This window comes from Corvus cornix, chromosome 8, assembly GCF_000738735.6.
Source record: "Corvus cornix cornix isolate S_Up_H32 chromosome 8, ASM73873v5, whole genome shotgun sequence".
Lineage (NCBI taxonomy): Eukaryota > Metazoa > Chordata > Aves > Passeriformes > Corvidae > Corvus > Corvus cornix.
The window spans coordinates 19,038,675-19,062,111 of NC_046338.1; the positions used below are offsets into that span (position 1 = coordinate 19,038,675).

A 23,437-nucleotide genomic window follows, 5' to 3' on the forward strand; every position below is an offset into this window, starting at 1 on the left:
GAGAACGAGAACGGAGGGGCGGGGTAGCCCCGGCCCGGCTGCCCTGCAGCGCCGCCGGGGCGGGCCCTGGGCTCTCGCGGGAGCTGCGCCGGCGCCGCCCGTCTCCGAGCGCGGCCGCCGCGGAACCAATAAACTTTGTTTAAAAAAAAAAAGGCAAGAAAAGGGCAGGAAAGGAGAGGTGCCTCCGTGGCTGTGGGCAAGTGCGTCACTGACCGCCGAACCAGCTCGGGGCGGCTGCCGCAGGCAGCCCCAGTCCCGGCTCCGCTCGGCCTCGGCAGCCGTCGCCCTCCGCGAGGAGCGGCGCCTCCGCCGCTCTGCGGGCCCGCTCGTGAGTATGGTGGGACGGCTGCGGCGGGCAGCGCTCCCCGCTGAGGGCGGCGGGGCGGCCGTGAGGGCCCTGGCGGAGCGCTCCGGCAGCGCCGGGGCGGGCGCGAAGAGTGACAGGTGTCAGGCTCCCCCTCCTCGGGGGCACCCCTATAGCCTGGCTGCGGGCCGGGCCGCGCTGTGGGACGGGAGCTGCTCCGGGGTGCTGCCGGCGGCGGTCCCCGGCTAGGGCAGGGCTGAGCGCTGCCTGACAGCTCGTCCTGTAGCCGCCTCCCCTCCGCCTTGCCCTGCAGTGCCGTGTCTCCGCGCTCCCCGGGACCGGGGAACATGTAAGCGCGCCCGGCGGCGTGAGGCGCTCCTGAGCGGCCGCGTCCTGCCGGGGGTCTCCTCTGACCCGCAGGGTTTTGTCTGTGTTCCCTCACGGCAGGGCTCGCCTCTCCCTTCCCGCACTGAGAGTCCCGGCGCAGCGGGGAGCGCCGGACGGGCGGCCGCAGCCATGCCGGGCGGTAAGGAGACGGCGGCTGCTGCACCTCGACGAGATGGAGAAGCTGGACAAGACTCTCTTCAGGCTGGAGCAGGGTAGGTCGGGGTGCCGGGGCCAGGTGAGAGGGAAATGGCCGAGACCTCGACATCGTCTTTGGATGGCAGTGGAAAGGGAGCTCAGCCTGAAGTGATGGGGTTTTGGGGGTGTGTGTAGGGGTATTGTTGGTTTGGTTATGGGTTGGTTTGTTTGTTTTAACTTGCTTCCACTGCAGAGCTCTGTGGGCTCTGCACACAGTTTAATCTGACTCGTTAAGCTCTTGAGAAACGAAGAGCACATTGGCCAAGAGCTGTCAGTCTTCATGGGACTGAAGCGCAAAGCATTTTTTAGACAGGCCTTGTCCTTCTCCTTTTATAGCCTCTACTTCAGTGACCTGCAAAAGTCCACTTAAGTCAAGGTCTCCAGTGTTTATCTTCTTATGCAGCACCCCATGTTTTAATATTATAATTTTGAAATCTATCAGTAATATCAGGCATTTTGCAATGTCTGCAGGTTTGAGGTAGTGTTTCAGAATATAAGCTCTTTAGTAACTTCTAAATCTTGTTATCAGATTTGTTATGTTATCAGAGCTATGTATCCTCCTGCATATGTCTAAGACCTTGATGTTATTTCTCCTTGAAAGTGTTTTTAACTCTATTTGGAGAAAAAAAAACCAAACCAACAAAAAACATCCCCTAATTGGTCCACTATTACGCTGGTCAGCAAATTTAGACTATAAAACTATAGGCCCTGTCTTTAAAAACCATTTTTAACAGCACAACAATTTTTATTAAGAGTTTTTGTGGGGTTTGTTATTATGTGTTAGTAATTTAGGAACTTAATATCAAAGTGGTTTAGTAGAGGAGCAAGATTTTGGTTCTTGAGAATAAAAATTCTCTTCAACTAACTGATTTCAAGATTTTCTGACCACCCTAATGTAAGGAAATGTCAGTAGTGAAGTGCAGAGTTGATCCTAACTTCCATTTTTAACTTATCCATCCAGTTGTGTCAATTTTCTTGGAAGGGGGGAAGCAGAAGTGCATGGCTGTCAAACATTCAAAGTGCTCCTGCTGGTAGCAGTCTCTGAGAGGGCATAGCTAATTTTGAGCACAGCACTCCCGATGTCAGTATAACTCTTACAGGAAATAAGATATCAATGACATATATCCCTGTGCTCTAATTTTAGTAATCCCTGTAACAAAATGTCAGGCCAGGACCGAAGAGAGTGTACTTAACCTTCCAAGAGTGGTTTTATATAAATACATATATATATATATATAGCATTAAGATGAGCTTCATTTTACCTGACAAACATTCAGATCTGAAAACAACTGCTTTGCCTGGTGGATTTTGGTGCTGTGGTGATTTTGTTAGTAAGAGAAACACAAAGCTTGATAGCACTTATATTTAAATGTATTCAGACATTGAATTGTGTTGTTAGAGTCCCCATGATACTACTTAATAAGCAAGTGGTTTTTTTCAACTTAAGATACTAGAACTTGCTATCCAGAATTTTTACACTTTCTGATTTATTATCTATGTACTAATAATTTTCTCCTTTTTTGCAAGTACTCAGGTTTCTTTTACTCCCAATTTTGTTGACTGCTAGGGCTAATAGGTGGTTTGCTGCACTTAAATGTGTGACTGGCATGTAATTTATTAAAAGTTACTGTGTAAGAACTTAATCTGTTTCATTCACTTGAAAGAACCCTGTAATTAGCCACTTGTGATGGTGATCCTCATATTTGCAAGTGGAAACCTATTCTAAAGCTTCTTGACTGAATAGAATTTTTTATGTCTAACTTAGTAGACTACATATGCTTTTAGGTTCCAATTTTTTAACTTAATTTTTCTCATTATCACAGGTATCATAAGCTTAAACTTAAGCCTCTTTCTATGTGTGTGTGACCTGCAGCACATATACAAAACTCCCTTTAGTTTGCTGAGTTCTCTGAAAGTTTAACAATTCATATATTGTAGATCATACACACTTACATATAATTTTTCAGTAAAAAGCATAAGGATTTTTAATTGTTTAGTGAACCCTCAATGAATAATGAAGGTATTTGAAATATTTTCTGGTTTTAAATGTGTTCCTAATTTTTTTAGATGTTTTCATGGGTCAGCCTACCATATATACTTGGTAAACCTAAGTACTTAAAGACTACATAATCCAAAATCTATGTAAAATTGAATGTAGCCTAATGATCATGGTGTTTTGCTATATTTTGTTTTTAAAACTTTCTATTTAGCAAAGAGAAACAAATTGGAAAGAAGATGAATAGTGCCGTGTAAGTAAAGGAAAAAGGATACATGTAGAATATGCAAAGAACAATGTTAGGAGGGTAGGGAGAGATGGTGCAGTTTTGAGTGTTACAATATAAGAAAGGTTTAAACCTATTAGACAGCATTCAAAGAAGAGCAGTGAAGATGGTGAAGGGCCTTGAGGGAAGCTGTCTGAGGAGTGGTTGAGGTCACTTGTTCTGTTCAGCCTGGAGGAGAGGAGACTGAGGGGAGACCTCATTGCAGTCTGCAACTTCCTTGTGAGGGGCAGGCACTGATCTCTTCTCTGTGGTTGCAGTGATAGGACCCGAGGGAATGGCATGGAGCTGTGTCAGGGGAGGTTTAGGCTGGATATCAGGAAAAGTTTCTTCACCCAGAGGGTGGTTGGGCATTGTCACAGGCTCCCCAGGGAAGTGGTCACAGCACCAAGCCTGACAGAGTTCAAAAAGCATTTGGACAGCACTCTCAGGCACATGGTGCAATTCCTGAGGAGTCCTGTGCAGGGCCAGGAATTGGACTTGAGTGGTCCTTGTGAGTGCCTTCCAGCTCAGGATATTCTATGATTCTGTGGTGTAGAGATATATCATTCTGCTGAAATTCTTGGCAGATATGAGGGTGTACTTTCTTATTAACATAGTAGCAAATTAGGAATTGTAATAAGAGATTAGAAATACCTAGTCCTCCTGATCAAGTGATTTTATCTTTTTTCTTTTTCTTTTTTTCTTGAGGTTTTGAGCTACAATTCCGATTGGGCCCAACTCTTCAGGGCAAGTCCGTTACTGTGTACACAAATTATCCAGCTTCTGGAGAAGTTTTTGATCGCCACAAGTTCAGGACACTATCATGGCACAATCCCACAGGAAAAGAAGATGACTCTGACAAATACTGCAAGTTGGATCTCCAAATTTCTGGGTCATACCAGTACTATTTTAGTCTTGGGTGAGTGAAATTTGTATACCTACAGCCAAATGCAGTTTGCTCCCTTGGTCTACATCTTAACCTGAAGAAAAACATTTTTTCCGTGCATTTTTCAAATTGCAACCTTGGGACCAATCAGAATCCACTAATGAAAAACAGTAACTGGTGGTTATTTAATACTTTCTGATGCAGAAATATTCTGGAGAGCATACAGAGCCAAGCTGAACAACTTTCTGTGAATGCTGGAGAAGCAATCTATTTTTGCAAGTTTTCAAATTCATCAGCATTCTGGGTATCTCAATGATTAATTTGTACTTTCTTCATTGACTTTCAGGGTTGTTTCTTATCTAGCACAAAGGTTCTGGCATTCTTTACTTGGCTCCTTTACTTCCTCCTCTCTTTTAGTGGGACAACTACAGAAGAGAATGCCACTGTCTGTGATAACTGTAGTCTGGTATTTTGAGTTTCTGGAAGATGGGTGGTTAAATTCTCCAAGCTTAGGACACGTAGCTCAGGTACCTTCCTGAGGATGGTGCTCAAGATGGAGATCTACACATAGTAGATGGGCAGTTGTGCTTTGTGTTTCTGTCCATATGCCAAAAGGAGGAACCAGTGCTCCATCTCAGAAAATAGCAAAGGTATCTCACTTTTCCAGAGTTTTAAGCTCTGTATCCCAGTTGTATTCTTTTAAGTCCGGTAGAGAGATGATGCCTAAGAGATTTTCTTCAGATGTCATGCAGTCCTGTTCCCCCTCTCCCTCCAGCCACTATACTGGGCTAGTGTTTCTGAAATACCTATTTGCTATTTGAATTCTCTCTCTGAAACTGACTGGTACAATGGGTGTTAATTATACCAATTAAAATTCTTTTTTGCTAGAAATGAAAAAAGTGGTGGAGGTTACATAGTTGTGGATCCCATTTTGCATGTTGGAGCTGATAATCATGTACTACCTTTGGATTGTGTTACACTCCAGACGTTCCTCGCTAAGTGTCTGGGACCATTTCATGAATGGGAAGATCGGCTTAAAGTGGCAAAAGAAACAGGTAATGCTCATACACATGTTTAAGGATATAAGTTTTTGTTCTATGATCAAAACCCAAAGTTACACAGAAGAGCTTCAGTGTAAACAACTCGTATATTTGTAGATTATGTATTTTCTGCTACATTCAATTTAGTTAACAGAATGAGTCAGTGAATTGATTAAAATATTGGCAGAGATGCAAAAATTCAGGAATTTCCTAATATGGGAAACTACTTATTTTATTGTTTTGATTTCACATAGACTTGGAAGTTTGTTGAACTGACAGGGTGATTTTTAAAGCTTGTGTTACATAGAATTTCAAGGGGAAGATTCAGATAAATTTACATTGGTTATTCCAAACACTAGCTTTAAGTAGTAAGTGTGGCTTATTATGCTTCTTTCGATTAACTTTGACTGATTTTTTTTTTTTCCCTTATTAAATAAATGGTTTCTTATTACATAGGTTACAACATGATTCATTTTACACCACTGCAGAAGCTTGGACTATCTAGATCATGTTATTCATTGGCTGATCAGTTAGAAGTAAATCCTGAATTTTCAAACCATAATAAAAAGTGCACTTGGAGCGATATAGGAGCGCTTGTGGAGAAATTGAAAAATGAATGGAATATGCTTTGCATCACAGATGTAGTCTACAATCATACTGGTATGACTTTTGTTTGTTAGTAACCAGATTGGTCCTATAATTGTATTTAATTATTTCCCTTAACGTCTCCCTCCTGAACCCATTTTTAGTAGCTCTTTTAAATAATGTAGTTGTCTCTGGTTTTGAGTCTCTCAAATCCAGAACAACTCCTTGCAATTATAACTGATATGCCTCTGTATCAGGTATAAAAAAACTTAGTATTGTTGCTGAAAGAGTGAATAGAGCTCTTCTTAAAAAGAATGATTAAGCTGTGTATCTGTATTTATATAATATGCCTGTCTTTGTGATCTGTGGTGTGCAGTTCCCAAATATTTGAACAGAGTCTGTATTATGAATTGTTTGATGAGCACAAACTGTGTACTTTCTTGTTAAACTTTCTTGTTAAGCATCTAGCTGCTTAAAAGTAACTGCTCTAGGTTGTCTCTAACATGCAGATGATAAACAGTTGGGACAAGAAGGTAGGATTAAGTGATGGGGAAGTGTCACAGCTCAGTCTGTGGGGAAAGAAAGAAGAGAGAGCTTTGTGCTTGGGGCAGGTTTTTTTTAAGAGTAGATGTGTTAATACATTGAAGGTGTTACTTAACTGTGTGAGGGACAGTGGGTTTTCTTCTTTGTGATCTGATGAAATTTAAATTACAGTACTTAATAATTTGCAATTTTGCTGATTATTTGGATAATGAGTTTTCTTTGATTGTGTTTCTAATGCGGTTGTTATTGTATGCTGTAATCCTAAAGATGATAATATTTAGCATTCTCACAGCAGACACTACAACAACTGGTTATGTAGGTTGATGTCTTTTGAGGCTCAAAAACCCCTAAACATAGATAATATGTGAATTTCAAGCTTTATTTGCTTTAGTTCTTTGGTGTTGACTGCTGCCAAACATTCCTATCCAATCAGTCTGGACAGGGCTTGCCCTATTTGTTTGTTGAAAAGTTACTAATTATAGTTCTTGGCTCTGTGTCTAAGGGAATTAGGATTTTAAACAGCCTCCCAGTTCTGGATAAAAAATTTCTTACACTGGTCAACTGGAAGTCCAGTTTCTCTTATAGATGCTTGAGATCCACTCATTTTTTAACAGTATATATTTACATGCTACTAAGGAGAATGTATTTTGATGGATAGAAAGACCTAACTATAATAATTACACATTAGAATATATTTGAGAAGGAAAATGTCATGTTATTTGGCTGCATTTTTAGAAGGACTTTTTCAGGTTACATTCAGAGTTAAAGTAATCTTCATTGGGATGGATGACTCAACAGTTGTACTACGGTGAAAGGATGTTCAGAAGTGTCTTCTAAGAGGATAGAAGTATTCAGATGATTGTGGTTCTTAGGTCATTAAGCAAGGTATCCTTGATGGCTTTGTTTCCTGCTTTAAGACTTCTAAACTTGAATGTTTCCCCCATCTTTGTTGATTATAATCTAAACTTCTTGGTGTACAACTGTCTCCACACTTTGTTGAATGATAAATTTAGCATTAGCTGAAAGATAACGGTTGATGTTATAAGCCTGTGGAACTTTTCAAGGGGGCCTTTGAAATAAGAAAATATGGGACGTTTTGGGGTTCTTTGGATCTTGATTAGATGGAAGGTAACTTTTTTTCTTAATTGAGCAGTGATTTCCAGTAGTTAAATGAAGTCATTCCTGCACATTAGGGTGACTTAATTGTAAAACACATTTCATTGACTCATTTGAATATAAAAGAGATAAAATGTATAGTCCATTATTTGGAGCAGATTATGGATAATTGCACATCCTTATTCATTCTGTAGGATGTCTGCATTAAAAGCTTAAGTCATCTCAGTAAATTTTCTAATGTTAATTCTAACAGTCATGACCCCTCAGCTTACAGTGGTTCTGTTGGTAGTTTCTGCTTTCTAGTTGAGACCGTTGTATAAAAATGGCATAGTTTCCCCTCTGCTCCTGTGGGAGTCCGGCAGCATCACTTGCAGGATTGGGCATTAAGCTGAGGTGTTCAGTGTTTGCTCTGGAGCAGAGCCCACACTGTGGGCACAGCAGGGAACAGTGGGAATCAGCTCTTGATGTCTCCATGAGGCTCTAATGAAAGGCAGCATCTATGGCCCAGCTTTAAAAGTGAAGTCATGCGCTGATGTTAAATATCCCTGCACCTTTGGCATCTTCGCTGGCGTATCACGGATAAACTTGCAAATCCTCTCTGGTAACTGGGTATATTCAAATAAGAAATGTGTTGGCTGGCATTTCCTTTTCACCAGGAGACAGAAAAAAGACATTTGGAGTTGTTTTTCTTTTCTGAGCTTTCAGTGGCTGTAATAAATCATATCAAGTAATAAAAATAAAGTGAAATAAATTATGTATTAACTTATCTTTCACAAGAGGCTACTATTGTATAGTTGTAGTATAGCACTTGAGTAACTCTTAATTTCAAGTACTTAGTCATATTAAACACCACCTTCTCCCAGCTTTATAAATGATCAAAAAAAAAAAAAGAAATCTTGGGCTGTGAGCATCACTGCTAAATATTAGGCTTGTGTTTAATTTGTGTAAAAATGAGTTAGTCACTTAAGAAAAAAATTTCAGATTTTTTAAAGAAGAATATAATGAATTTTAGAAAGTTTTCTGTAATTTCTCATCTTGGTATTTCTTTATTCCTGTACTTACTTTATACTATACACATAATCTATACTATACTTACTTTCTCCTTAGCTGTAGCAAATGTAATCACGAGTGATGTTTTGGATAATTTTTCTTCTGCAGAGTTAGATTTCTCTTGGTGTTACAGTGTGAATCACTGGAGCTTACCTTCTGATCAGGAAACATCTTTCTGTTCTTTACCAGAATTAATGGAAGGCCTGTTGACTTCTCTTTTTTTTTTGATGCTAACCCCTTAGATTTAACTTATGTGTTGTCTTTTTAGAATTAATTGTATTTACTTATGAAAGTCCTTTATAGTAAATTATAGTTCTTGTTAGAAGAATAGAACAAGCTGTTTTTGCTTTTTGGAGAAGAAAGCTTTTTTCAGAAGTAGTAAAATATAAAGAAGGAAAGAGCAGGAGAGAATAATCTGTTTGGCCTAGAACAGCCTTTAACAGCCTAAGCTTAATGTTGCTTTACATAACTTTAAAACATGGTGGGTTTAGTTGTAGATGGTATTTAAACCATAAGGATTTTAATTTCCACAAATGGTTTGATCTTATAAACATGGAATTTTGCCATGTCTTGACATATAATGTAACATGGTGCTCAGGAGAGCTGTTCACACTATAAACTGAGCTAGTAGATTTTTTTTTTTCCCCCATTTGAGATTTCTGTTTAAACTTCTTTGAACTAAGCAGACCTGAGATTTTAAGTATTTTTGTTCTGCTATAATTCTGGACACGTTAGTGACTCTTCATGTTTCTAATATAATAATTTGTTGCATATTTTCCCATGTGGGAAGTACTACTTCTGTTTTTCTCTGCTTTTCTGAAAACCTGGTTTTTGTTCTTAGGCATTCTGTGAGGTTGTCTTTTTATTTTTTGTTTTATAGTTTAGTTTTTCGGTTTGAGATATTCATTCAGAAGAATATATTAGGTTTATTTTCAATTAAGCAGTGTTGCGAATGAGTTGCAAAATTGGAAAGAGATTAACTCTTGGATTTTTCTTTTTAGTCATACTTCCAAAATCAAATTTCTGTACTATGTATGTATTTACCCATACTGCTGCACGCACGCTGTCTATATTAGAATACTACACCTGTGTTCTAGTGAAGGCTCCTTGCCTTCTCTGAGTTAATTTTTAATGTTCAGCATTAGTGTTCAGGTGCTGGGTGATGCTACAAGGGAAGCTTGGCAAATAGACACCGAGTGTAGTGTTTGGCCTGAATTAGTGTTCCATTTGCATGCACCAGACAGTGCACTCATCTTGCTGTGTAAGACTCAGTGACATTGCTTCCTCCAACTCAGCTTCTTTTTATGTACACAAGTGTCACAGCTACTTCTTTCGTAAATGCCCATTTAACTATATTTTGCATTAATTGTTTTTTGGGTGGTGTGTGTGCACTCTGTCTCTGGCTGCGTGTGGCATCTGACAGGATGAAGAATATTAAAAAATAAACAACATATATTATAAAGTTTGGGACGTATGTTTGGCTTCCAACACTCAAAGAATATCAGTATCTTATTTTCAGTATTTGTTGTATTTCTGGCAACAAAAATTGGATTTTTTTTTTTAAGTGTTTTAGAATTGGTGGTACTATTACATATTTTTATGTAACTAACGAAAAGTTTTTCTGCTGTCTCTGCAGCTGTATTTTTGACCAAAAAAAAAGTCGATCAGTAATAACATTTCTGCATAAGACATTATTTTCAATTGACATGGAAAACTTCAGTTGAAATGTGAATGAACTCTGTGTACTATAGTACCTCAGCTTCTTGGTGTTAAGATGTTTACAAAATACAGTGAAGGGTTCAACTTATGTACTTACATTTTTGTTTGGTTTTTTTCTCCCCCATCCCTTTCTTCAAAAAGCTACTAACAGTGAATGGCTCAGGATGCATCCAGAATGTGGCTATAACCTTGTAAATTCTCCTCACCTGAAGCCAGCTTGGGTCCTGGATAGAGCTCTGTGGCATTTGACTGGTATGGTGGCTGATGGAAAGTATATTGCCAAAGGGGTCCCACCCTTGATTGAAAATGATCAGCACTTAAATGTAAGTGAATGAGAACTAAGTATAAGCTAATAAACTTCATAAATAGCTGGATAAACCTTTAATATATCTAGGGTTGTGGAAATGCACAAAAAGTGATGTATACTTTGCAGATACATGTAGTGAAATAAGCCCTTGCTCCCTATTTTTTTTGCTTTTCTTAATTATATTAATAAACAACCTCAGTAACTAACACATTTTTTATTTTTACAGTGTTTACGTAAAATAATTTATGAAGATATATATCCAAAAATTAAACTATGGGAATTTTTCCAAGTGGATGTTAACAAAGCTGTGCAGCAATTTAAAACCCTTCTAACTCAAGGTAAAGGAAGGTTATGTTGAAGGTTATGCTGAAGCATGTGAATTATGTATTTATAGTTCAAGAGGCATAGGTAAACTTAACAGTTAGATGGAAAACAATATAATGCTATTTTTTGCTATGTGAGACATCCACTGTGCTGATTTAAGCATTCAAGAATGCTTTGAGGGCTAGGAAGATCTTTAAAGACTCTGTACCTCTTCAATGCCTTCATCCCTTCATCCACCCACATCTTGGTTATGCTAGTTATAAAAGTTGCATGTCTTTAAATGTAATTCCTGTTTCTACTTTGAGCACTTGTTTCTATATTGTTCTCAGGCAAAATGAGCAGTAAATCTGATCCAAATCAACATCTTCAAATACTTCAGGACCCTGATTACAGACGACTTGGCTGTACTGTGGATATGAATGTAGCACTGGCAACGTTCATACCACACAGGTACTGTGCTACTGATTACAAGTTAAAATCTAAGTGAAGCTAAATTTATGAAGCCAAAAAAAGACATTGCTTTCAGACATGAGGAAAAAGTTAAGTTTTGATTCCTTTTAGTAATTTATACTGCATGCTTTTAAAATAATGTTTTCTAATTGTTGTTCTGCTTTTAATGTCCTCCTGACAAAGCAATGGACCAGCTGCAATAGAAGAATGTTGTAACTGGTTTCGCAAGAGGATTGAGGAGCTAAATGCTGAGCAATTCAGACAAACTAGTCACCATCAAGAACAGGTGTTGAAATTACTGTGTTTTAATGCTGAATTGTTTAAAATTCCAAATAAATGCAGGCATTTCAATAATGCATAATTTAATTACTTCTAGGCTGTCAATTGTCTTGTGGGGACTGTGGTTTATGAACGAATCGCTTGTGATGGTCCTAAGCTGGGTCTTATCAGTAGAAAACATCCCTTGGTTACCAGGTATATACATGTTTTCTTGTTTGTTTGGAAACTTAGAACCTATCCAGGGAAAGCAAGTTCAAAGTTAAATAAAAATATATATTTGTATATACAAATGTATGTTTTCTTTCACATGGACAAATGCCACTTAATGAATTGATAGGGTTTTTTGTAAGCAACAGCAATAACTATTTCATAAGCAAATGTGACCAGAAAGCATGAGACAATACTCAGAGAACATCAAAACGTTACATAGTGCAAATTGCTGTTGTAGGTGGAAGAGGAGTGGAACTAGGAAAGTTTATACCTTTCACGTTTTATATACTTGATGCCACTCATGCCTAAAGTTCTATGGCTTTAGTCTTACATTACCAGCTGACACCAGGATAGTGGCAACATCTGTTCTTGCTCCTTCAAAGCTTCCTTCAAAATAGAAAAATCTCCAGCATTTATGCAAGTTGCTCTCTTTTTTGTCTGTATTATGTACAAGCCAGTTCATAGCAGATACTTTAATTTCAAAGAAAATAAATTGCAGCTTAGGTTACCATATGTGTTTGGTGCTTGTCTCTTTGTTTTCTCTTTTAATTGCTTGTCTATTCCATAGGTATTTTACCTATCCATTCAAAGAACTGACTGTGGAGGAGGAAGAAGCTATGATACATCAGCCAGATAAAGCTTGTTATTTCATGGCTCATAATGGCTGGGTTATGGGAGATGATCCTCTTAGAAACTTCGCAGAACCGGGTGTGTAAAAGAAATTTGAATTCTTACAAACCATTTGATATTCTAGCCAAAGCAAAAAGGATTTTACTTGATCTGTCTTTTTTTCAGATGTATTCCTCTGAAGCTGCAGAATAGCAGATACTAAGCTTATAGCACTTTAATTTCCCATTCAGCATACAGATGAACTGTAAGAACTGGAATTTGAGGTACAGTTTTACAAGATTTGAGAGGCAAATTACCAGCTTTCTGCCACTGAAACGGGGACATCCTGCCTCCCCACTTTTGTCATTGTCTTTGTTGCTTACTTTGTACTTTGTTCCAACACCAGTGCTTGTTGGCATTTCCATGAGACAATGACAGTGTGGCAGAAAAACTAATGCAATGAAAAGGTGAATAGTATTTTACTGCATTAGTGAGCAAAAACAGGATCCTTGAAAAGTCCACTGAGTGGCAGTCAGGCAGTCAAGAGATGACCCAGTTAATCCAAATTAAGTATGCAGATTACTTGCAAAGGTAAAATAGGGCATGAAATCACCATGCATTCTAAAATACTACATTCTAACTCCTTTGGGGACAGTATTGATATCTAATAAAAGCAAAAAAAGCTTGTGTTCAGAGTAGCCATTCACTTGGTAAACTAAATGAAACAAAGGCCAGTTTAAGTGTAATTAAAAACCATCTAAAAATTTGAGTCTGCTTTACAAGCTAATCTGATGATACTCCAGAGTCATCTGGAGTTAGCAAACAAATACTTAATTTCTGCAAGGTAATCTACACCCCTTTCACTAAATTTTATTTACTTTTATTCTCCTTCTCAAGGATTGAGATAATGTGTTTCAAGAGTGTTTTTGTTCAGTTGCCTTCAGCTTATTACTCTTTCTTCTAGGCAGACTTTTGTATTTTTTTTCTCTCAGTTGTTGGCTTCAGTTAGCATATTTAATTTCCATTACTGAGGTTTCTCTCGTAACTCAGCTACAGGTTTTTGAGTGCTTTGTACTTGTGTTTTGCCTTTGTTTTATGCCACACATAATTTCAACTGAGAACAAAGTGTGAAAATGTGGTACACAAAGGCACAATAAAGGAACTGCAAAAAAAATGCAGCCAGTTCTCTAAATGATCCTTTGAAAAAATCACAGTGTACATCCAAAGAAACACCATTTTTCTGTCCATGTGGCTGTGCTATTAGTGAAGAAAAAGGTTAGCTGTGCTTATGTGAATGTTTTGGGAATTTGTGGTAATTTACAGTTCCTGTTTTTTACTTCCTGGCTTTGGAAATCCATCACAGTCTGCTGTTAATAGAAGATAAAATTGTAAATTGTGGCTGTGACAGATTATGATAACACAGTGAGATTCTTCTTTGAATTTGGCCAGTATAAAAAACCAAAGTACTAATTTTGTTCATTTGTTTGATTTTTTTTTTTTGCTTTTTTCTTCTTCTGAACTACAGCTTTTATACTACTTTGAAGAATTAGAAGGAATTTTATTTCAGTCTGAAAAATTGTTTCAGTATCACTACAGAAGCTAAATATTCCGTGGAGGAGTGTGAAATTGTACACCAGTGTCATGTATATAGGTTTTTGAGTTGCTGTGGTTATCATTAGAATTTTTACTGTTCATTACAGTGTTTTTCTGCTCTTCAGCAGTAGAAAATAAAACATCACCTTTTCATTTTGGTGCACATTCTATATTACGTATATACCCTAAAGTGAATTTATTTCCCTTACAGGTTCAAATGTTTACTTGAGAAGAGAGCTCATTTGTTGGGGAGACAGTGTGAAACTGCGTTATGGTAATAAACCTGAAGACTGCCCATACCTCTGGGCACATATGAAAAAATACACCGAAATCACTGCCAGATATTTCCATGGTGTTCGTCTGGACAACTGTCACTCAACACCTATTCATGTAGCTGAGGTACGCAAAATTAAGCATGTTTATTATAAAGCAGCTTCCTGTCTGTGAAATAGATCCTGCAGATTTTACAGCAACAGTGCAGGACTTGTGGCAGAGTTTCGGTGGGAATGAATCTTCCTCAAAGCATAAAAGCAAGGTTTCTTGTCTGGTGATGTTTAGATATGGTTTCAGCTTCATCAGACAGTAGGGAGGTGTAGCTATTGTATCTTTTAATTCTCTACTTTAGCTGAAATAATGTGGATGTGATTGGGCCTGGCTAACTTTTCCCTCACTTAGCTGTGGACTTGGTGAGATGGCTGCCAGTATCCAGTATGTCAGTTTGAGCTGGAGTCCTTTCCAAGACTTGATTGAAAGTCTGACTGGTTTATTTTTTTGCCATATATATTTTGCTGTTGCTAAATTAAACAGGAAGTGGCTCACTTCACAGAGTTTAAAAGCTGGTAAAGAACTCCTGCAAAAAATTTAGTCTGGCTAGTGCTTCTGTTTCCCAGGGAGCCGACTACATACAGAAGTTGTACTTGCCTAATAAATTAGCTTTAAATAGGTTTGGAGTAGCGAAGCTTGTTAGCGCTTAGTCTTAACTAAAAGCTGACCTAAATCTATGAAGAGCTCTCGAAAACAAGTTGATTTGCCCGCACAACTTGTAAGTGGCTCCTAAAGGCAGCTGTTTCAAAACTTCTGCCATTCTTGTGTTTATTGTTACTATTTTTGGAATGGTAACTGCAAAGGCTTAGACTGAAGTCTTGCTCAGATTTCCTAGTTCAATTGGTATCTCTTTTATCCAACCTTTGCTCTTGTATTTTGAGCAAAGATTTTGTTTTAAAACAAAGTTGTAATTAGCTTAAAGTCTACAGAAAATTCCCTAGAATTCAATCCATAAATAATATCTGTAAAATACAACCATGCTTTTATGAAACTTACATGTTACCAATATTTTTAATGTGCTGCATATATGAATCATGACTCATTTATGTTTGGTTAACATTCATGTTAATGTTTGTGTATACATAGCTGAAAATGGATGTCTTACATTAAAAATGTATTATGATCTATAGGAGATGCTAGCAACAGCCAGATCAGTCAGACCTAATCTTTATGTGATAGCTGAACTCTTCACGGGCAGTGAGTACATTGACAATGTTTTTGTCAACCGCCTGGGAATTACCAGCCTGATTAGAGGTACAATAAGCAGTTGAAAATTATGTAGGATTGTTGTGTATGGTTTGGATTTTTAAATGTGAAACTAACATTGGTATGCTTTTTTATTTTTCTTACATATTCATGTTCTTTGCTTATGCAATTACCTTTGCTTCTTCGTGTTCTATTTAACTTCTCCTGTGTTGTATGCTAATTCTTGGTTTTGCTTATGTTTGTGTATCCTCTTCTGTATAACAACTTGTTTTGTTCCTTAATTTTGGCTTTCTGTTTATCTTTGCTGCATGGCATTTTCCTATTGTCCAATCCCTGCCTAGCTTTGAAACTTGTCCTTTTTTGTATCTACCTTTCCCCTTTCTGTGGCTTTTTGGCTGTGCTTTTTGCAGTACATGCTGGACACAGCTAGAAAATTGCGAGCCGATTTGTATGTAGTGGCTGAACTGTTCACAGGAAATGAGGAGCTGGACAATATCTTTGTGAATAGGCTGGGCATTACCTCCTTAATAAGAGGTAGGCTTGCTGTGTGTGTGGTCTCTTTCCAACGAGAGATTATAGATGATGTGCTTTTTCCAAGAAAAGGTTTTCTACCATATTATGGACTTTTAATTTCATACTCTATATAATCAGAAGTACAGGTTCTGTATTGTGACTTTTTTGATAGTTAGCAAAATATACAATACTAGCCATAAAATAAGAGAAGACCTCCTTTGTTTAGTTTACAGAAGGTTAAATATTTCACTCTTAGTCTAGTGAAGCAAAAAGGAGTTGTAGCACAGTTCTGCTATGTAAGTCCTGCATCATGTCTGATTTTTGTTGCATGAGTTTTTTAAAGCCTTTGAGAAATAGTGTGATCTCTGCTTTTTTGTCTGTTTTTTCCCTTAGCTTTTTCTTCCTTAATACATTATAGTAAATGGAGTATTCCAAGGCTGTGTTTCCACACTGGAGAATATATATACGTGTGTTTGATTGTTTGATTGAACACACCAAAATAACAACTTCTAAATGCCATATTAACATCTTCGTGTGTGCTGTCCTCTGTGGTAGTTAGTTATGCAAACACTTAGGTATTTTGTTCTTTAGAGGCCATGACTGCTTACAATAGCCACGAAGAAGGGAGGTTGGTTTATCGGTTTGGAGGTGAGCCTGTTGGATCTTTTGTTCAGCCACGTTTGAGGCCTTTGATGCCAGCTATTGCTCATGCACTGTTCATGGATATTACACATGATAATGAATGTCCAATTCAGGTGAGCACCTAAACAAAAAAAAAATTACCTTTAATGTTTTCTGAAGTGATATTTCTGGACTGTGGAAGGGTTTGATGCAATCTGGATATCCTGAACAATATTTAGAAAAAAATGCATTTCAGTTGAAGTTTTTATGCAGAGAAAAAAATTTTATAACAATACCCTCTGACATTCAAGATTTCGTCTTTCAAGGGGAAAAGTATATAAAGTTACTAAATAAGATATTTTGAGTCTTTCATCCAGCTGCTGTAAGTCGTTCCGTTTCTGCTTGTTGACCTGTTCTCCTGAGCTTGTTTACAGGCAAGAATGAGAGAGAGTGGTGGGCAGGGAGTGCTTATTTTGATGATTTTTCTGAAGTTGCTTTTCTTTGTTCATTTGTAGAAATCTTCTCCAATAATTGTATTGTAATTGAGGAAATTATGATCATGGGATTAGCATTTCCTCTGTTAAGTTGAATGTATCTTCTGTATGCTGAATTGGGAGGATCGAACTATCTTTGTTTCACTATTTATTACCTGTATATTTTTAATGCAGCACCGATCTGCATATGATGCTCTTCCTAGTGCAATGATTGTTTCCATGGCATGTTGTGCTACAGGAAGTACCAAAGGCTATGATGAACTAGTACCACACCAGGTATGTGTCTACAGTTCAACTCCTAAGTTACCTTTAAAAATACCTTTTATTCTCATCCTAGAACATGTATTTTGATGTTGTTTATTTGAAATTCCAAGCCGTTCACTCTCTGGCATTACTTCAGATTGTCCAGCTTCATATGCAATTTGAATTTATTACATAGTTCAGACCTCAAGGTGTGGTAGTTTTTATTTCCCAGAGTAGTTCATATTTGCTTAAATTTGGTTCTTTTACAGATCTCTGTAGTATCTGAAGAGAGGTTTTATGCAAAATGGAATCCAGCAGCACATCTGACTTCTGGTGAAGTTAATTTCCAAACAGGAATTCTAGCAGGAAGGCTGGCCATAAACAGGCTGCATCAGGAGCTGGGGGCTAAAGGCTTTAATCAGGCAAGTAGCGAGGGTAACACTGCGATTTCTTCATATGTATGCTCTGAGAGAGCACAGTTGCAATGTTGTGTCTTTTCTAGGTGTATGTAGACCAAGTTGATGAAGATATAGTTGCAGTGACAAGACACTGCCCTAACACACACCAGTCTGTTGTGGCTGTGTGTCGAACTGCCTTCAGGGATCCTAAAACTTGTTTCTACAGTAAAGAAGTTCCTGAAATGTGTATCCCAGGTAAACAGTTTTCTTTCCAAGAGCTGTTGTCATGTACAAAAAATTCAGGTTATTCATGCTTTTTAACTTCAAGCACATGCACGTGAAATCCATATGAGAATTTTCAGTATATAACACTCCTTTTATATGTACTAACATGTATGTCCCAAAAGTGGTTAAAGAAAATAACAGACTTGCGGTGCCTAGGGTTTTCAGAAACATTCATATTGAGTATGTTCCTGCTGCAAGCCTCCCCTTGAGAGTGTGGGGGGTTTTTATGGTCTTTGTGAACTAGTAATATTTAACAGTGAGATGTTTAATTGCACAGTGTTGGGGGAATTAGCATTTATTCTGTTATACTGAGGAAAAAGGCTAAAATTTTATCCTATTTGTTGATACCATTTTTTATGCAGCTTTCAAACATACATAGCTATTTTGTAGCTTGAAAATACATCTTAATAAGAACTCTGTATTCAATAAGTTAATGTAAAGATAATATGTATGCAGTACATACATAATATTAATTAATTATGCAGAGTATTTACTGTACTCTAAAGTAGACAAGTATAAAGACTTCTATACATTACCTGGACGTGTTTCTGAAGAGAAGCTTTCCAGACTGGCTTTTTAAGTATACTTAGTTCTTTGAGTGTATGTGTGTGCCTGTTTTAAGATATTTACAAGACTTGTATACCTTATTGTCTGTAAATTACTTAAAGGATAGAGAAAATTAGAATTTCTATGTTAATAATAAATTGTTTGAAGATAAACCATCTGTTTAGCTGCAGTTTGGAAAGCAATATAGCACCATCTCCTAAAAGATAACAGGAAAACTAAGAAAGCTGATGACCAGTAAAAGACTGGTTGTAATTCTCTCATTGTCTGATTTTATGGTTAATTTATTATAAAATAACAAAAATTGCCATTTTAAATACAATACAGCATATGAGTGTGTAATGAATATTTATAGGATATTTAAATACTTTCCCATATTTTCTGTTCTTTTCCTGTGCAACAGAGACTTGTATCTTGAATATTCAGGTTTTTCATTTAAGCTTTTGCTTCATAATTTCAAAAGAATCGCTTTTTTAATTTCAAATATCTTAAGAGCTGCAACATGATTTAACTTTTTTTAGGAAAAATAGACGAAGTAGTACTTGAGGCTAGGACTATTGAGAGAAGTGCTAGTCCTTACAAAAAAGATCCACATTTTATAAATGGATTGCCTAATTTCACAATGGAACTCAGAGAGCATATCCAGGTAATTAGCTTCTTTCACCCATGTTCTGATGTAACATTTCTTGTGATATTTTATATTAGAAAAAAAGACAGTGAATTTCAGTTGCAAATCTCTTTTCTTTTCTAAGATAAAAGACAGTAAAATCATAAAGCAAGCTGGAACTGCCATAAAAGGGCCAAATGAATTTGTTCAAGAAATAGAATTTGAAAGATTGACACCAGGAAGTGTAATAGTATTCAGGTATGTTCTTGTAACTGCCAAATGGCTGTGTGAGTTACAAGAGTGATAGGAGACTGGAGAATAGTTCTTCAAGTGCTGTATTTCTACAAGATATGCATTGATATTTACAGAGTTAGTCTGGACCCAAAGGCACAAGAGGCTGTGGGTATACTCCGCAATCATTTGATCCAGTTCAGCTCTCATTTTAAATCTGGAAGTCTTCCTGATGATCAATCAGCACCAGTATTAAAAACACCATTTTCTTCGTGAGTATGCTTTAAGTTTCTGACATAGAACCAAGAGAGGAGAGCAAAGAATACAATGTAAACCTAGTGAGGGATTGTTGGGTTTTGCTGGTGATGGGTTTGAATTGTCACAGTGCAGTGAAGACTCTCAGAGATCTTATATGTATAATACTCAGTGAGGTTAATACTGAAAAACTTTGCAGTTTGTGTAATTGCTGCCTAAAGTAGGCTTTCTAACATGGACTGCTTCTCAGTGTTGGGGTGTGATTGGGTTTTTTAATACTGTGTTTCTAAATAAACACTGAGAATATCTTGGAACATCTGAAAAATCAGGCTCTTAATTTCCAAGATAAGTATTAAGAGAGTTGTATATATTTTACTATTTTAATGTGTGAAATCAAAATCATTTGTGAAATCCTTTCCCTGTTTCCCTACTGATGTTATTTTGGGTTTTATTCTTTTTTTTTCTCCACTGTTTTTTCAGTATTGCATCTAAACTAACTTTGGCTGACCTAAATCAAGTGCTATATAGATGTGAGGCAGAAGAACAAGAGGATGGTGGAGGCTGTTACAATATACCAAACTGGTCACCCCTAAAGTATGCAGGCCTCCAAGGTAATAAATAGTTTCAGCATTTTTTTTTCTGTCAAGTAAAAAAAGTAATTGAGAGCTGCTCAATCCAGATCACATAATAATGCTGTTGTATTGCTGCTGCCATTGTTTGGTAAAAAAGGTAGTTATTTTCTGCTTGACCATGCTGTTGATCAGTGTTCTCAGGAAATCTCATACTAGAACAAACCCCCTCTCTCTCAATGCTCTGAAACTTAATACTGCATTCCAGTATGTGTTTTAACGCCCGTGCCTTGACTTTTAAAGTAAAGAGAAAGCAAATACATCTCCAGTGAAAAGTTGCATGAATCTAACCCGAGGCATTGCTAGATTACTGAGAGGCGTCTGTCATTTATCAAATGTACACATTCCATCAGGCTAATTATTTGCAATGGTTTTCATAGGTTTCTAGGAGTTATGCTGAGGAAACTAGCATTGAGTGTCGCTGTCGTACCGAGAACGGCGAAAAACGACACGAGCCCAGTTTCAGGATAAGTGGCCTAAATGGCTTTATTTAATTATATAAATCAGCTTCTATAGCTTTGTTCGCAAGGGTGGCCCGACCCCATTGGTTGCTTGACCATCCACCTCCCAGGGTGATTGGCAGAATGCTGGAACACCCATTCAGAATATTTTTCCAGTGTACCATAACAAGACTGTGCATAACACGTTTGCACCTGTGAGATAAGCCTTGGTTTACGAAAACCTAAAACTGTTTCTTAGCTAGCTTGCATGAGAAAGAAAAACTTCACAGGATGCTGCAGCTGCTGGAAAATTCCTCTGCTCCTAGCTTTTTAGTATCCACAGTTGAGTTGTAGCCTAACTTGTTATGCAGGCTGAGAGAAGTAATCCAGTTAAAGCATCTGTTGCTATGTACCTTTTCTTGCTGAATTGTTACTGCTGTTTGTGATAATGATGTGTCTTTTAATACAGAGTTGGGTTTGTATCTTCAGGGTTAATGTCAGTGATGGCAGACATTAGACCAAAAAATGATTTGGGTCATCCATTTTGTGACAATTTAAGATCTGGAGACTGGATGATTGATTATGTCAGTAATCGTCTAATTTCTCGTGCAGGAGCCTGTGCAGAGGTGAGTAAAAATACTTGGTAACTTTGGGGTTTTAAATTACTAGTTTGTTTAATTTTCAATTTCTGGTATATTTTTAAATTCAAACTGTCTTTAACATATTTCTTGTCTAGGAAATTTCTTCTAGTAGATTAAACCATTAATATGTTTTTCTTCCCTCCCCTCAATCCTGTTTAAGAATAGACTGCAAAAGGGAAGTGAAAAATAGATAGGGCATGAAGGTGTTGTTAGCTCTTGCATGAGTGCTTGCAGGGGTCCCTCCCTGTTTTATTTTTCCTCAAATAAAAAATGAAATTACTGATATTTTTTCCCTAAGTTTTGGGGTGGTTTTTTGGGGGTTTTTGGGGGAGTTTTTTGGGGTTTTTTTGTAAGAAAGTACCTTCAAGAGTGCCTAAATAATACTAAGGCATACATGAGTATGATACAATTATAGTCAGCCAAGCGCTGGGAAGATGGGAATTACTGAGATACAGGGTGCCTTTATAGCTGCATTGCAGTGCAGTCCTTTTGTTTGTCATAGTTTATTTTCCTACATGGAAATGGCTTTATTTATTTCACAAGATGCAGACCTGATTTTTGTAACTTACCTAACAAATTCAATAATAAAAGCTTTAGCATTCTTATTTCATTTTATTCCTGAAGTCAGGTCTAGTAATACAAAGCAGAAGAATGGATAAAACAGTCTAATGTTGTACTGAAGCAAATGCTAAATTTTATCTGAGAAACAGAGCTTTTCTGGAAAACAAGTTAGTCTGATACTTGCCACCTTTACTGCTCTTCAAAGACTCTTGCTTTTTTTCTGTGTATTTTTGAGTTCTTCTTTTGTAATGTCTCATTCTGTTTAGAAGACTTAAGTCATGTGAAAATAAACTTTACAATTCTGCTGTTTGCCTAAGTAACTTTCTAAACTTCATCATACCTGGGTTAAAAGTATAGTCTCATCATGAAGTATTTTGACAGGTACGTTCTTTATCTGCAAGGCTTAAATCTTTAGTGACCTTCTAGTAAGTTGCCATAATGTTATTTAGCAGGACTAGAAGGAAAGAGAAATACTTTCTAGATGTCAAATGTTTTGCAATGATACAAGGATATGAAGCTTTCAGAATCCTGAGTTCAAGCCACAGACCTACAGCCATATTCACTAGTGGCTCTACATAATTTAGCTGTGATAACTTTTTATTCCTGGTCTTAAGCTTTCTCTCTTCAGTCCTGTCTTTTTAGCAATGCAAAACTTCCTTCCCATGCTTGGATTATAGTGATGCCTTTTGAGTTGTGACTTCTCTTTGCTACTCAATTTTACTAACAACTTCATGATAGTTCATTTTTTTTCTCTTTCTATACTTCACATTTTGGCCTATTTATTTTTGATAGTACAGATGCAATACATGTTTTTCACTCTTCTTAGAGTTCCTGTCTTTTAGCTGAAATTTTGGAGTGGAAGGGTACAGCATAACTGGGGTGTACTACATGTACAAAAACTGTGACAAATACTGTTACAGTATGGATCCTGAAAGCACTGGCTTTTGAACTCTGATGTTATGAAGTTGTAATTGTATTGTATTTTAATAGGTTGGTAAATGGTTGAAGGCCATGTTTGTCTACCTGAAGAGAATTCCACGTTACCTCATCCCATGTTACTTTGATGCCATATTAGTGGGTGCATACACAACGCTTCTGGATGTGGGATGGCATCAGATGTCTAGGTATGCTTGGTATATAAGAGTTATAAAGGCATCTGTATATATTGGAACCTTATAAGTTTTATCTGCTGGAGAATGTCATTCAAATGTTTTCATACTCCTCTAATGTAAAATGGTAAAATTGGGAGAGAATTATCAAATCCTTCTTCTAACAGTGGTAGTTTGGAAGACTGAGAGTTCAGACACCTGTCCAGGGTTTCAGTTTATAACTACTGTTGGCATTGTGCAGTAGGAGGAGGAAACCCTAAGCCAGCATCTTTTTTGCCAGGCTTTGGAAGCTTTTTTTTTTTTTTTGGCTATAAATTTAGTACCAATGCAATGCTTCCTTAAAGTTCAGATAAGTAAGAAAATACCAGATTGTATTTAATGCTGATGCTTTGTTCAACACTTCTCCATTATTACTCCCCATTATCTGAGCACTCTGCTTATTTTTTAAATAACTGTTT

General features: G+C 37.4%; 1 protein-coding gene across 1 annotated transcript in view; it reads left to right on the top strand.

The window, feature by feature from the left end:
* The first annotated feature begins 177 nt into the window (after positions 1–177).
* Positions 178–23,437, top strand: part of AGL (amylo-alpha-1, 6-glucosidase, 4-alpha-glucanotransferase) — a 36,639-nt gene continuing 13,379 nt past the window's right edge. Inside the window, 24 exon segments of the mRNA XM_039555996.1 lie at positions 178–328; positions 752–841; positions 843–903; positions 3,856–4,066; positions 4,922–5,088; positions 5,530–5,733; positions 10,228–10,409; positions 10,620–10,731; positions 11,047–11,167; positions 11,351–11,453; positions 11,544–11,641; positions 12,225–12,364; positions 14,070–14,257; positions 15,799–15,922; positions 16,493–16,656; positions 17,191–17,292; positions 17,529–17,681; positions 17,762–17,912; positions 19,028–19,152; positions 19,259–19,371; positions 19,482–19,616; positions 20,080–20,210; positions 21,158–21,294; positions 22,861–22,994. Of these exon segments, the coding sequence (XP_039411930.1) occupies positions 821–841; positions 843–903; positions 3,856–4,066; positions 4,922–5,088; positions 5,530–5,733; positions 10,228–10,409; positions 10,620–10,731; positions 11,047–11,167; positions 11,351–11,453; positions 11,544–11,641; positions 12,225–12,364; positions 14,070–14,257; positions 15,799–15,922; positions 16,493–16,656; positions 17,191–17,292; positions 17,529–17,681; positions 17,762–17,912; positions 19,028–19,152; positions 19,259–19,371; positions 19,482–19,616; positions 20,080–20,210; positions 21,158–21,294; positions 22,861–22,994 (3,077 nt within the window). The 5' untranslated portion in view covers positions 178–328; positions 752–820.